The sequence below is a fragment of the Dromaius novaehollandiae genome, chromosome W, assembly GCF_036370855.1.
Source record: "Dromaius novaehollandiae isolate bDroNov1 chromosome W, bDroNov1.hap1, whole genome shotgun sequence".
Taxonomy (NCBI): Eukaryota; Metazoa; Chordata; class Aves; order Casuariiformes; family Dromaiidae; genus Dromaius; species Dromaius novaehollandiae.
Genome location: NC_088130.1, coordinates 54,497,070 through 54,512,759, shown reverse-complemented (window position 1 = coordinate 54,512,759; position 15,690 = coordinate 54,497,070). Strand labels below are relative to the sequence as shown.

The following is a 15,690-nucleotide window of genomic DNA, read 5'->3' as shown; positions in this document are numbered from 1 at the left end:
TTATTGGATTATTATTAATGGAAAATCATCTTTCTATTTGGATTTTTTCTCCTCAAATAATTTGAACTTTACTTGTTTTATGAAGGGCTAGAATAATACCTATTTCTGTAGTAAGTAATCATGCATGCGAAAGTGACTAGTTCTTTTTCTACAAGGATAAAACCCAGACTGCTGTTATTATAAATTACTTGTTACATTACTAATTGGGAAGACAGCAGGATCACAGAGATGGCAAAACATTAGCCTAAATTTTTGCAGTTGTGTTTCAGTTGTTTTGTTTATTAGTTCTAAAGTAATTCACTGCTTTTCACCAACTCCCCCTTCTCTGTTCCCTTACTTGTATTTATTGGCCTTCTACAAGACTACCTTGTTCCTAAAAAAAAAAAAACTTTAGGAAAGTCACACTGAACACTGAGACTTGTATTAGGTTCCTTTTTAAATTATGTAGAAAGGAAAACTATTGACAGTGCTCTGGGAATTTACTCTCCTTTTATAGAGCATTAAATTATCAAAGACTGGAGTCCAGAATGGAGTCCAGCATAAATGTACGTTATTTCAACAAGGCAGATTGCAAAAAGCTTGTTTTTTATTTGGAATGAGAGATGGAAACAAACTTTCTCCTTAGAATTATTTTAAATTGAATCCTCCAGCATTTCAGTTTTGAAGTAAATAAGTATAAATGCAATGTAAAACTCCCTTATTTCTGAAGTCCTCAGAAAGGACCATTTCAAATTAAAAACCATCTTTTTTTTTTCCAGGTTAAAAATGCTGATTTTTCCTCCTGTGCCAGTTCCAAAGATTAAAGGGATTGACCCCGATCTCCTAAAGGTAATGTTATGCTCTAAAATCTTCTGAGTGGGAATCATTGCAGTAGTACCAGGTGACAGTTGTTCTCCCAGGCAGAACAGTTGTGTAGAAAGAAATCATGAAACGAGGGGAGTTGGCATAAAATCAGTTTTCATAAAGTACAGAAGAACACACCTTGCAATTATTACATCAACTACAGTTATCTTTCCTTAAGTTAACATCTTAAAGAGCACGAACATTTTTACTCATTCCTTTATAACATTAATTTTTTCTTGCTTTGTAGAAAGGAAAGCTAGATGAAGTGAGCTCCATCTTAGCCAGCCATGACAGCTACAAGACACAGCTATACAATGACGACTTGTGGGTTGAGTTTATTGAGCTGGACATAGAGGACCCTGATGAAAAGAACAGAGGTTCAGATACCGACAGGCTCCTAACTGATGATCATCTGAAATCACACAGTTGCCTGGGGGCAAAGGATGATGATTCTGGACGGGCCAGTTGTTGTGAACCAGATATTCCAGAGACAGACTTCAGTGCTAGTGACACATGTGATGCCATCTCTGATATTGATCAGTTCAAGAAGATAACTGAAAAAGAAGAGGATCTGTTGTGCCTTGATAGGAAAGATAACGAGTCACTTCCTAGTCTAATCCTAGACACAGACACCCAAGCGCCTAATACTAAAAATGCTAAAATTCAGTGTGAAAATAACGAGTTGTGGCCACCTTTTGCTGACAGCGTTGAATCAGCTAGTCCATCAGTCCATACCCAGCTAAGTAACCAGAATTCTATGACAAATACTGACTTTTATGCACAAGTGAGTGATATTACTCCAGCAGGCAGTGTTGTACTCTCACCCGGGCAGAAATCCAAGGTGGGGAGAGCGGAGTGTGAAGGCTGCGCAGAACAAAACTTCACCATGGACAGTGCCTACTTCTGTGAGGCAGATGTGAAAAAATGTATTGCTGTGACTTCGCACGAAGAGGATGAGCCACATGTTCAGGAGCAAAGCTGTAATGAGGACGCTTACTTCACCACAGAGAGCCTTACCACTACTGGTGTCAATCTTGGAGGTGCAGCAACAGAAACCCCAAGTTTGGAGATGCCTGTCCCAGACTATACTTCTATTCATATAGTTCACTCTCCACAAGGCCTTGTGCTCAATGCAACTGCGCTGCCTGTGCCAGACAAAGAATTTAACGTATCTTGTGGCTATGTGAGCACAGACCAACTGAACAAAATCATGCCATAGCTCTTCTTTGACTAGGTGTATGCAGTATTTCACGGCAGAGAGTCAGCTTGGACTTGTATGCTGAAACCAAAATGAAGTTTAAAAGTTTCTTGTGGTTGTTATAATTTTATCTGAAATGTTGAAACATAAAATATTCATCAAAATATTCCTATTGTGTTCTGTAAATATTATCTATGAATTTGTCTTGAGACTGTTTTACTAGCAGTGACTGTCTTGTTATTGTGGGTGTTGATTTTTGTGATACTAAGCATTGAAATTACTATGTTTAATGTACAGTAAATCGTGCTTTTTGATAAAGCTAAAAATCAGGTGGTTTAAAGTCTAAGAATTTAATAAAAATCATGCTGTTGGCAGAGATCTTTATATCAGTGATTGGGAACTGAACATGTAGGTGAAAAAACAAAAGTAGCTTGAATAAAGAACACATTTATTTTGATTTATATAAATTAATAAAATATATTTTAATATTTTAGTCATAAAAGCATAAATGTTTTATATTACACTACACACTGTAGTTTAATTATGATGACCCATCTAAGCAATGTAATTGCTGCAATCTTAGAAAAGTATTTTCTGTTTTATAAAAGTTTTGTTTGCAGCAAAAAGAAAAAATAATAGATTTTTTTACAGTCATTTTATACCTCCAAAGAAACCTATAGAGAAATTTTGAAATATTGTAGGAACTTACAGTAACTGATCCTATTACTTTCTTACAGTAACTAATATACAAATATACATTAAATTCAAAGTTTTGTAGAAAACTTTAAAATATACAGAATATTTGGGCAAATGATATTTTCTGCTTCATCAGATCCTGGTTAATACTAATAATATACTTTTTTATAAGCAAGTTTTTGTTGACCACAATATTTAACAGTGTAGAACTACACTTTCATTGAACAATTTTGAAACACACATGAATAAGCTCTAGTGATTTAGCAGCATAATCTTTTCACATTTGACCAAGTTCTGAAGCCCTCTTACAGCCAAAGCTATCACGGTATTCATTAGTCTGTGCCACATAAAGTACTGATTAAACAGATAAAATAAGGACTTCAGGATTTGGCCAGCAGTTCATTTTTGAAGCTATACTGGGATTAAATGACATCAATGGAACAAGGGAATTGAATACAGTATTGTTCAAAAGCGTTTATCTCTTTTGCAGCTTAACAGCATCTCCTCTGACTGCATTAGACAGGCTTTCAGAAGGAAAAGAGAGAAAAACAGAACTCAGTGGAGAAGGTTTTTTTGTTCTTAAGCATATTAGGAACTTTACAGAGCTTTGCAATGAACTGTTACTGCTTCAGAAGTTACCTTAGCAGGCCATAGTTCCATCGTAGCAGAAGTACTACTTAGAAAGCAAATAGGGATGTTCATTTCCTTTCTCTTACCTGAATAGAAGTTTATGAAGTGCAGCAAATGCAGCTCTTGCTCATGATGTTTCCCACTGAATTCATTGATGTTCTCTGTGTGACCAAGGGCTACAGGACCGGGCCCAACTATTGGGAGGGATTTTTAAGTTTAGCACGGACTTTATGGTAAATGTGCATTAGATATTCTGCTAATTTGCTGCTATATTTTTCTAACAGCTACATTATTTAGTTTCATATAAAATTTCATAGATGATAGACACTAATAAAATTAATGCCTATGTGTGTGTTTGGAAGAAGTTTCTTACTCTGTTTCTATTGCCAAAAATAGATAAATACCTCAGTCAAACTCAGAATGTCATTTTGGTACTTTACTGGTCACACAAGCCATTATATGCCGGTCAGAAGATTTGTGTCTTTCAGTTTCTATTTAACTTTCCTTATGTCAGTGTTTTGTTTGTTTTTCTCAAAGTTTAATAAATGTATTGTCTTTGATCTGTCCCGGCACAATGTGTTTTGTTGCAGATAATTAAATTTTTATGGAGTGTAGAGATTTTATCAGGAGAAATCAAGTATTTCTCATTGAATAAAGTAGATTGCAGCTTGCTTTGTATAGAAGCAAGGCCAACTGGGATCCATATTTTCACTGATTGATATGTAAACAGCTAAAAATAGAAGCACAGACCTAAATTTATAGACGGAGATAGGACATGCTGTCCCCAGAACTGCCCGAGACGTGTTACTGATTTAGCAGCCCAGTTTACCTTTTGTGGGAACAGCCTGTGATTGCAAATAAGTAAGCTGTACTAGTTCAAGATTTGCACCTACAGCTGAATCACAAATCTCATATTCTGACAAATCTCATTAGTTACTTACACCAATAGTTAAAGGGAATCGGTCCTAGCAGTATATGAACTCTGAAAATGATTCCGTCTCTATGAAAACTGCTGTATCTTGAATGTCTCTCAGCATGTAACTCAGTAATGCACTACTGCCCATCTTCTGTATCAACCGAAATCAAGGGAGCTGTTAGAAGAATCCAACCAGATAAGGGTAAACCCCTCCCTCCCAAGGGAATCAGAATATGATTCAGCTGCCTACACATAGAAGTCCAGTATCATTTAGGGTATGCAGCCTGGCTTCCAGCTGCTGGTCCAGAACAGCACAGGTCTCTTGTAGGTCCTGTCTCAGCCTAATCACGGCAGAGGCCCATGTTTTGGCAACTGAATTAATCCCCCACGGAAGGATACAGCTCCAGGAATATAAATGTTTTTTGTGTCAGGTAGGTCTAAGTTACCATTATAGCTAGTGGAGTCTAAAGAGTTATTTAGCTGACCAAATACAAGTGTCTGCTTTAGATGGGCTGACTAGTGTTCCTGACTCTTCAGACAATAATGGCAGCTTGGACATCTTGCTCACATTCATACACCAAAATGGGTGTATTAATTAAGGTATCTTAATGCTGAGCTGAATTTCACCTTAGCTGACACCTCTGGACAAGCTAGGCCAGAGAGAGTTACTGGCATTTTCTCACTGCTTATGCTCTGTGTAAAAACAACTTTCTCTTTAGAACTCAATGCAAATTAACTAAAATGATGAGTAAATACACAGCTTACACCTGCCACATGAAGAATTAAGCTTCAAGAGGCTTATGCCTTTCATAAGGCTCTAAAAATGCTTGTGCTTCAGTGGGAGTCTGAGGATTCACAGCTGGACTGAAGGAAGATAAGAGATGGCAAAGAATGAACACAGTGACTCACCACTGCCACAGGGGGGACTCCTGCTCCCCTTGCTTACCTGTGCCAGCCCTTGTGCTCTCCAGACTTCTTCATGAGCTGATCTAACTCTCTAAAACCTGAAATAATTATGGGAGCAAAATATCAGAAGCCATTTTCTGTTGATTAATGAATTCAAGTGATTTGGCAAAGTCCCCAGCGAGCAGCAGGGAAGAGAGGCAGGACCACGTGGACAAGAGAAAAGGAAGGGAGGAGCTAGAGGGTCTTCCCAGGAGTATCTTTTTAGCCAAGACAGCTCTCATGCAGCTCAGTCATGCCGGTGGAAGAGGCAGGAGGAATATACAACTTAAGGTAGGTGTGTGTTTGCAGGAAGGTGAAGTGACCTCTTTTGGTGGCAGCTATCACCTAGGTCAGCTTAAAAGGACTGTGGAAAGCTAACCTGGGCCCCCTATGGCAGTAACACAGCTCAAGTGATCACATGCTTAGTGACAGCAGTCTGTGTGCACTGTTCACGTGCGGGTGCTTAGAACAGACACTTGAGTGCCAGACTTGCAGTTTTGTCTGACCATTTCCTCTTTCTGTCCTGGCAGTTCACTATTTTTCTACTGAACACAGCTACATATTATTTCAGCACATGCTTGTCAGATACGGAAAAGCTTATATTACACTGTTGCAAAGCAACGTGCTTATTTATTTCCACCTTTTCTTTGAGGTGGGGAAAAAAACATCTGATGTCTATAGAAAGAGCCTTTGGACCAGTAATTTTTTATCTCCTCTCTTACCCATATAGAGATATAATGCTATATATTGTCCCAATGTTAGACATATGATTCAAAGAAAAAGTGACAGAATTCATTCTTTTAGAAATACTTCTAATCATAACATAACAAAATGCCAACTAAGTTTTTATTGTCTAAGTTTAATCAATAGCTAAACTATGGAAGGAGAAAAGACACAAACTTTGCAGAGGGACACTATAAGCAAGGAGTATTTTGTTGGAAAACACAATAATGCACAATGGCTCAACATGCATTTCCAGGATACAGGAGGAGAGATCAGCAGGCCATGAGAGCTGTTCAGTTTTTATGGATGAAGATTAACGTTGTCAAAGACATGCTCTGTTTTTCAAAACAGTAAGAGCATTAAAGAGAACGGGAGGTGTTCTACAGACGCACCATTTTTAGAAAGCTTCAAGTTTAGGATGGCAATCCAACTTGGGAGCACTCTACTGTCATTCACAGCTTAGTATATGCAAATTTCTATGTATCAGCAAGGTCTTAACAAATGGAAATGATGCTCTGGTTCAAAGCAAAACTGAAAGCCGTATGAAGTGTAGCCACAGGCGACTTTTTTTTGCTGGCACTGAGATATGATAGCTCAGGGGCTATTACCACACTGCCCTGTAAAAAAAGAGAGTGCCTGACCCAGGGTGACAGATTGACTTACTTGCCAAGAAAGAGAGAAAAAAAGTTAAAAACATTTATTAAAGAAGCAATGCAAACTTTGGGAGAATGGGGAGACAAAGAGGTAAATACCACAGAGGATTACTTTTTCATTAGATATTTTTTAGTTATAATTCAGAAGAATATCCTAATTCACCAAGAGAATGAAATTGGTAAGAACTTAACCAGCTTTTATAGATGATTGACTTTGAAGAGATACCACTAGATGTATTTCTCTGTTGGAACTCCCTCTGTTTAATTTTATTGCACAAATTTTGCTTTCTGACTAATCTTAATAAAGTAATACATTACACACAGCCAAAGCTTTAGCTGACATAGAAACCATGCCCTTAGGCCAAACAAAAGCAAGATGTAGCCCAAGTCCATTTCCATGATTTGTATATTACTTAAGCACCTTGGCATTTCCTCACCTTCACTAATCAGTGCTATTAGAGGGAGTAGGCAACATTCAAAAACAGATGGAAGAGTAGGAAAACAATAATACTGATTTAGAGAATCAGGCGAAGCAGAGCGGCTGCCAAAAGGAATCAGCAATGCACAGGGTAATTGGTTGTATGCAGAGTTGTAGCAGTGGTGTGTGGATGACAACTGTAGCCAGTAGTTGTAATGAAAAGCAGATGCAGCTATTTAAATCAATGCATCCAGTCAATTGACATAAATGTTTGACAGGTTTAATTTTTTTCCTACAGGTTTTAATATTCCTTTTGTATAATGTGAGCTTCTTTCTCCTAATATATGAAATTTAGCAGATTAATGATACATTGGCTTCCTGAAATTAGTCAGAGAAGGCACAGGATCCTTCCATGTCATGTTGTAAATTGTGAGAGAACATAGCTGAACTCCACTGTTGCAGCTTGGAAGGAGTAAGAGACTGCGGGAGCCTTGTCCTCAAGGAGTGGGAGTAAAAGCAAAGTTGAAGAGCTGTCAGCTTTCTGTAGCCTCCAATCACAGATGCTTAGGAGGCAGAAATAACCCGTGCTTCCACTACGGTCCTTAGTCTGCTTTTGAGCTCATGTGGAAGGAATTAAAATCTGTTTCCTAAGAGACACCTCAGTCTTATGTATGCCAGGAAACTGATTCCTCTTTTTTTTAATAGTAAAATTAACAGAACATTAATTTTACATTTTTTTAATTTGTATTTCAAATGAAATGTTATGACATTATACCAGAAAGACATCAGCTATAGAACCATACAGTTTTTGTATGGCTTTCACATGCTAAGAAAGAAATTAAATTTCCTGATCTATTATTATTGTTATTTTCTATAGCAGCTATCTGCACAGCTACCACCTCTAGTTACAAACTAAGGAAATAGCAACCTTGCCCTTCTGAATGGAAAACTTCTTCAGGAACTAGTTCTGTGAGCCAACTAAATGTACTTTCCTCAGAAGAGTAAGGCACAAGCTTGGAAAGTTACCAAAGGCAACATGATTCCTAGCAAAACTGCTACCAAATGAGTGGGGCCAACACTGCTTCAGTGACAGTCCGTGCTCCGTAAGTTTGTTACCCAGAAATGTAAAGATATTTACGAGCACCTTGTCCTCCATCTGTGGCCTAGCTGTGTGGGATTCTTTAGACTCCTTAGTTTTTTACCTATGCATTGAAATTCTTTCTTTAAGTCATGGCATATTTTTTATGATGGAATCAGAACAATTTGCTAGTGCACTGAAATGCCTGAAATCTTTTAAGTTAAATTCCCTGAGCCAAATTGCTGATGGAAGAAACTGCAATTCTGGACAAAGATCTGTTATCTACAGTTAGGTTTGCAATCCCTCAGTATTTAAAAAAGTAAAATTTTGCCCGTTTGTAGTTTACACATTTTGTAATAGTAGTCAGACTACAACAACGGACTGGCCAAAGAATGACCTATTTTATGAAAAGCTCTAGGGATAAAAAGTCTGTTGCTTCTATAGTATAAATAATTGTAAAGTGGTGTTGCTTTCTTCCTGGAATGTGATTATTTTTAATCAGTTGATTTCAAACAATCACCAATTAATCGATGATAACAACCTCCTGAATTGACTTCATTGGGTAATGTATTAAATGACTACTTAGATGCAAAATGCATGTTTTTAGCTTGGCACTGATGGTTGAACACTATCACAAACAGAAGTACAAGAAAATACAAGCCTGGGTGTCTTCACAAGTTGCCTTCCTGCTACCATAGTGCAGTAAATGATGCTTTTGACACAAGCTTTCCTTCCTCACAAGACTATCCCATTGCCTAACTTCTGTCGAAGAAGTGGTAACAGGCATTGGTTGGAGCCAGGGCAAGGGGGAGAAACAGAGAAAATAAACCAGGACAAAGAAAGAAAAATGCTATCCAAATGGCTTGCTTTGTATGGGATCAATTAGACAAGAGAATATGCTCGCAAAAATGTGGTCCCTATCAAAGCAGCATGTTCCTATAGTGTTTTAGATGTATTTAAGAAAATTTGCTTCTGACACACACAAATATATGTTTTGCTGTGTGGCTCAAACACTCACTAGCACCCTGGTTTTGTTTTTTATTTTTAGAAATATAAGAAGACTCAGTCAAGAGAACTTTAGCTCTATTTTAGGATTACGACACCCAGAATCACAAATAAATTATAAAAACAGCGTAATTACTGCAAATCTAATTAAAGTTATTACAGTTTGACTCATCAATAGGCCAACAGATCAATGTTATGTAAAAGAGAAAGGCAGAATGCATTCTTGCTTACTTAGGAATTCAGTGGAAGCAATACAATTATTTCTGTTGGCTTTTATTATTTTGACTTTGTCCTTCTTTCTTTACTGCTCTTCATACCTAATGTTCATCCATCTTCTTTGTCACATCCTATTTAAACTGGCTGTGATATCTGTATCTGGTACATGCTTCCAAGCAAAGACTCCCTTTTAATATGCTTGCACAGTCAGAGCAACATAACTGACATGGTTGCAATGCCAACACAGCTGCAGTGCAAACGGTTAATGGTAATTCATAAAATGAAAATCTTTCAAGAAGGATAAATAATTATTTATTGCCTTGACGTTTTATGGATGCATATCTTCAAAATCAACAATATATTTTTGCACAATTAGGTTCTCCCAAAATATGAGACAAAGTAAATTATATTGACACACTTTAATGAAAAATACTTGACTACTGAAGACATTTATGTTGCTCTCAAGGCATAAGGATATCTGAATCTGTCTGTGTGTAGATAGATACCTTCTTCCTTGCAGCATAGAATAAAATTTGGTAATATTGTATTATAATGATTTAATCCAGGTACATGCTTTCTCTTTGGGCATCGGTATGCACGTATGTATATATACAAACGAGAGAATTTAATCTAAACTGAGTCGACATAAATGAGCATCTGTGTCAGACAAAAAACAAATAAGCTGTGCTACAAATTAATATTTTCACTCCCGCTTGGGTGATGGTTGAGACTTTTAGAACAAAAAATATTGTTCTGATGAGCTGAATGACTGTAAAGGTCTCTCAGGCTCCAGTTAAATACGAGGGGCTTTTTTTTCCCCTTGGAAACAGCACGTACCAGTCTGCCTATGCAGCAAAGTGCTGGAACATGCTGTCTACCTTCAACACTGTATGGCCAAATATTTTAATAAAAGTTATGCTGCAGACAAACACAGGCTATTCCAGACAAAGTCTTGTAGACAGCATGATATAGTGAGTTATTTTTCATCCAATTCATCCAATCACTTACAAAGTTATTTCAGAAGGCAGACCAAAGCCATTTTAAGTCAAGCATATGGTACAGCTAATACAAAAGACTCTGTGATTTTACATCTGACCCTGAAAACCCCTTCTGGAAACTACAAAATCAAGTTTATCACAGAGGCACAGAATTATATACATTTTAGTAGGTTTCATTTCCATTTTACTTAGTGTTTACCTTCTTTTTTTTTTTAGTACATCCTGCATCACAGACCACTACTGTTAGGTTTACAACAATGTGGAATTTATATAAACAATATTATAAATTTACTGCCCACCACTGTCCTGTTACAAGTAATGAGACTTGTATTTTGATAGATACTAAAAAACTAAAAAACACTAAAGCTAAGCTATTATTTCTTCAATTACTGTAGCTATAAAAGAAGGATTAGGTCATCTTTTGCCTGGCAAAAAGACACAAGTATGGAGGAAAAAAAAAAAAGCTGCACAGAAAAAAATAATTCCTTATTTTTCTGTTTCTGAACAAAACAACAACTCAAGCACATGCTAAAACTAAGTGATGTTTTGTGTTGTTTGATGGCTCCAGCTATAAGGTGCCTACATATATGTATATTTATGCACTTAAATATCTATATTTAAATGCATTCTAGTATATTAAAATAGTTAATAAACATGTATTTGTATATATTGATACGTTTTTCTCTTTTGGACAAATATAGAGAATTTTGGAGAACACAACAGAAGCGGACATCTCTGAACCAAACCCATACTCAACACCTTTCATTTCCTCAGCTAGAAAAATAAACTCCCTTATCAATAGGACTATAATAATAGCAAAAACAATTCTGATGCCCAAGATGCACAGTAGTATAATTTCTTCCTCCATTTGATTAAACTGCTCTGCAGTCTGACACAGTAGCATGTTAACTACTGTGATGAGTCTGACACTAACAGTCTAGAGCAGGCTGAAACCTATGCACATCCTCCCATGTGCTCTTTAGAATAATACGAAAAGAATCATTTTGTAAATTGAGTTGAATTTTGCAAACCTTAATTCTAGTAAATATTATCACTGTTGGTATTTTAACAGCAGATGCTACATTCCTCTGATATGACTGGGCTTATAGGGAGGAATGTGAAAATGCAACAATAACAAAGATCAATAAAAATTACTCAAGTCTCAGCCTAACAATGACATTTTCAATGTACACAGATGATGCTGTTTGTGAGAACAGGAAATCTGGTTGGGACTACCATCTCATAGCTGTCTGGCCCAGAGAAGTTTCTCTTATAAGGATGCTCATTATCACAATAACATACATTTGTGTTTCCCACTGTTAGAAGCCCTCTGTAGGCTGCATTGTATTGCTATAGCATCACTCAGCTACTGACTAATTTCTGCCACGAAATACTACCCTACCTGCGTAATACACTGTGAATGTAACATATTTCTAGTGACCACCAGACTCCTTGAGTGTCTTGCCAGAGAAGTTACTACCCTATAAAAAGGCAAAAAAATAGAATAAACTCTAAATGAACTAAAGAAAAACTCTCAGATTTTGGATTCAGCACTACTAGATTGCTTACTAGTTTAGCAGCAGTATTTTAGAAGCTAAAACAAAAGAATATTTGCTGACTGCTAAACCTCTTATAAGTTTAAAGCTCTGTCCCCCCAAGTCTTGTCTTTTATTATGCTATGTATTTCTGTGTCAAAGTCTGTCATAACATTTTTGCCTAATCGTGAGCATTGGATCTCAGTCTTCATTCTCTGTCTTCCTATGAATGCAATCTGTAAAATAAAACCACCACTAAATAATCACAAAAGCCAGACTGTGCAATACACTGTGGTCTACTGTGCTTTAAACTCCTCACCACTCAGGTCTTTTTTTTTTTAATCTTTATAGCAATCAAGAGTGATTGTGCACCTTTTTCCAGGCCTGAGAAGAGCACTCATTACTGTGATGTTTGACTAAAGCACTGATCTAGTCTTCTCCACAAATAATTCTATTACAGTTGGAATTTTTTATTAAAGTACTTAACCTTTAAAGCAGGGTTTTAGGGGTGGTGCAGTTTTTGAGGACAGCTAAAAGGTTGTAAGATGTTTCGTAAAAACTGGCCAGTGAAGCAGGATAAGTGTGCTAGAAATCACAAAGAGAATGCAGAGTTCACTGGGGGATGACAGGGGGATGCCTTTCCTTCTTAGTGTTAGCCATTGCAACACGCTTGGACTGTCAAATCTAGTGCTATGGTTATGACGGCATAATCCTCCTTTTCCCACTTGCATCTCAGCTGCAGATCCTCTATGCACAAAAATGATTTTAATTACTTTTGCTGTGCCTATATCCCAGTGGACAACAACTCTCTGACCTTCTAATCATACAGTTGCCTGTGAACAGCATTTGTGACTGTGCCTGGTAGGTTGTTGCTTCTCTGGAGATGTTCAAAGTCCTGCGTACTCCTATGGCTTGTAATCCGCATTCAACATTCAGCTGATTAGCATCAACAAGCATTGAAGCTATACCATTTTTCCTCTCTATTACAAACAAAAATGCATCATCTGGGAACACTATGGCACATTTTAGCACTTCTGAGAGCAAGGACACTTTTTCTAGCATGCAGATGTAGCTCTAAGAATATAATATTACAGCCTCTTTCTGAAAAATCTACATTCATGAAGTAATTAACAACGTTTTTTCTGTCCAAGTCCTAGCCTAAAACAACACCTTTTCAAATTATGTCATAAAACAATCTCCTGCTCGGAAATACTCCAAACTCAACTTGACAAGGCCATAAGCAACCCAATCTAGCTTTGAAGCTGGCCCTGCTTGAAGAAGGGGTTTGAACTAGGTGACCTCCAGAGGTCCCTTCTGACCTAAATTATTCTGTGATTCTCTTAATCACCCAGTGCTACTAACTTTGAAACGTAATGATCATTTAAATGTTAAAATATTTAATGTTTTTCTGTGAACCTCTTAGCAGGACCATCCAGATGATGAGTTGTTTTCTACAGTTACATTTAACTGCTATGAACGCACCTGCAGAAGAGCTCCCACTGCCCTAGGACAGTTTGTTTCCATGATAAAGCAGGATATGAAGCAACATATACAGATGCTTCTGGCAGGATTGTCATATGGCAGATCATGTCTTGGTCATGGGCTCAGTGTTAACCTGGAAAAGAAGCAATCTATATGTGGTAAAGTGGCAAGAAGCTGGGAAAGGGGAGGTTGTTTTGTTTTCATGTATAACCATAGGGCTTGGTTGCCTACAGTTTCATAGGGATGTTATTCAGTGACACAACAGGTCCCTTCCAGTCCTATGTGTCTACTTTTAACAAAGTCTGGTAAGATATAAAAGATTTCAGGCCAGAGTAATCTTAACTGGATTTGCTATCAAATTTCAGTAACAGAACAATTAATGGAGAAACTTGCTCCTTTTCATATTTAGGCAGAACCATCAATTTCCCAGTCTACCCAAAGCAGCCGCAGACTCTTCAGTCACTAGCGCAGTGGCAGCATCTGAGCACGTTGCCCAAAAATAGCAACCTTCCTGCAGACAAGACAAGGTCTTGATTGTAATAAGAAATCCTAGCTGATCAGGCTCAAGCCTTGTGGCATGCTCCCACACTAGCATGGGTATCTTGGAAACTTTTCTCAAAAGCTCTTTGTGATAATTTCCCTCAGAAAAGGAGTGATAGGCCAGGAGAGTATCACTGCTTGGTAACCATAGCTACAAGCGTAGTATAAATGCTGAGAACTAAAGATAAAGGGACTCAATCGGTCTCTGTCGCTCACAGAAGTGCTCCCATCCAAAGTCTATTGACTGCTCTTCAAGGGAACATGCACACATTAAATCCCTCACGTTAATGTCGATGTGGGGAGCCATTTGATAAAATCATTCACCGAATGCACAGCGGACTGAAATCAGGACCTCCACGGATGCTCCTCTAAGGTGTTTTCCTGTTTTGTTTTATTGGTTTGGTCTGTTTTTCTTGAGCGACGGAGCAGTCGAAGCACTGCGGTTATGTCAAGACAGCATGAGGGTGCACGGCACAACACACTCGTGTCCCCAGTTCCCCCAAAGGGATAGTTATCCCCCATAACGGAGACCCCTACGAGAGACCTGCCGCGGCCCCCAGGGACCACCCGCGCCCTCAGCCCTCGCTGCTCTGCGCACCCCCAACAGTCGCTCACCCCCCGCGGCACCGCCCCCTCCCCGCAGGGCGGGGCAACGGCAGCGCCCGCCGCGCCTCGCGCGCCCGCCGCCAACAGTCGGCACGTGCCTGCCGGTCGAGTCCAACAGCGGATCGGCGGGGGGAGGAGAAGGAGGAACCCCCTCACAGGGTCGCTAATGGTACGCTCCGCTGGCGGAGCTGTTTTCCCGCCTTTCGGGGGCGCGTGGTGGTTTCCTCGCCTCGCCGCGGCGGAGCGGTGTCGCCGCGGGGTGGGGAGCCCCTTCACCCGCCATCTTCTCTCGGTTGTGGCCGTGCACTGCTGAGCAGCAGGCGGTGCCACGGGTGCCCGGCGCTCCTGAGAGGCTGTGAGAAGATCTTGCTTCGCACCGGGCCGCATCTTGGTGTGGTGTCGCTGCAGAGATAGTGGAGGGCAGTAGAGGCGCCATGGCCCGGCGGGAGCGGGCTTGGTTTGCAGCCGCCCGTCCTGTTGCCATCGTCGTGAGTCCTCTGTAAGATCGGGTGAGGCGATGGGATTCACCAGGTGCTACTTGAGTGCTGATCATTTTGATCTGGAAACTGTGTTTTTCAGTATCCCCAGGATCTTCAAAGACTGAGTGATTAAAGTGAGGTTAGACTCAGTGCAAGTGTTAGTTGCCTGTCTTTAAAAAGGGTGAAGTGCAGAAAAAGGGTGAGACTGTTTAAAGTTCCTATTACTGAATAATTAATGTTCATTTGAGATATTCAGTTAGTAATCTAAGAAGAAATTTTCATGTTATTTTGGTTTTTAGTATGTGTTTCACTGTTATGTGAAACAAAAATGAAACCTTAATTTCCAGAATTGGATCATCAGCTACAATAATAAAGAATACTGAGAGAGAGTCATTGTGGGGGGAATAAAAAAAATAAAAATGATGAGTTTTCCTGCTGGAAAAAATATACTAGTAATACAACGTATTATTTTGAATTTACTGTTTTAGTTCAACAAGAGTTTTATTTCCTGTGGTACTACTGGCTAACACTGCCAAGTGCTGAGCACATCCTGTCCTATAAAAGAACAAATGATGCCATGCAGTGGGCAAATACATAAACAATACAGTGTGCAACATGACAGCTCCCTCAGCTTACCTCCTCAGTCAAAATTTAGAGGATGAAATACAAAAAATAAAAACAAAGAAACAGTTCTAAAAGCATGATGAAAAGGGTGATAGACAAATGGAA

General features: G+C 38.7%; 1 protein-coding gene across 5 annotated transcripts in view; it reads left to right on the top strand.

Annotated features, from left to right (window-relative positions):
- The window catches only part of LOC135323500 (growth hormone receptor), a 137,285-nt gene extending 133,358 nt beyond the window's left edge, over positions 1-3,927 (top strand). For all 5 annotated transcript variants that reach the window (XM_064500557.1, XM_064500558.1, XM_064500561.1 and 2 more), the window contains exons 9-10: positions 759-828; positions 1,091-3,927. In XM_064500557.1, the coding sequence (XP_064356627.1) occupies positions 759-828; positions 1,091-2,062 (1,042 nt within the window). In that variant the 3' untranslated portion in view covers positions 2,063-3,927. The remainder of the gene's footprint in view (positions 1-758; positions 829-1,090) is intronic.
- Positions 3,928-15,690: the final 11,763 nt, after the last annotated feature.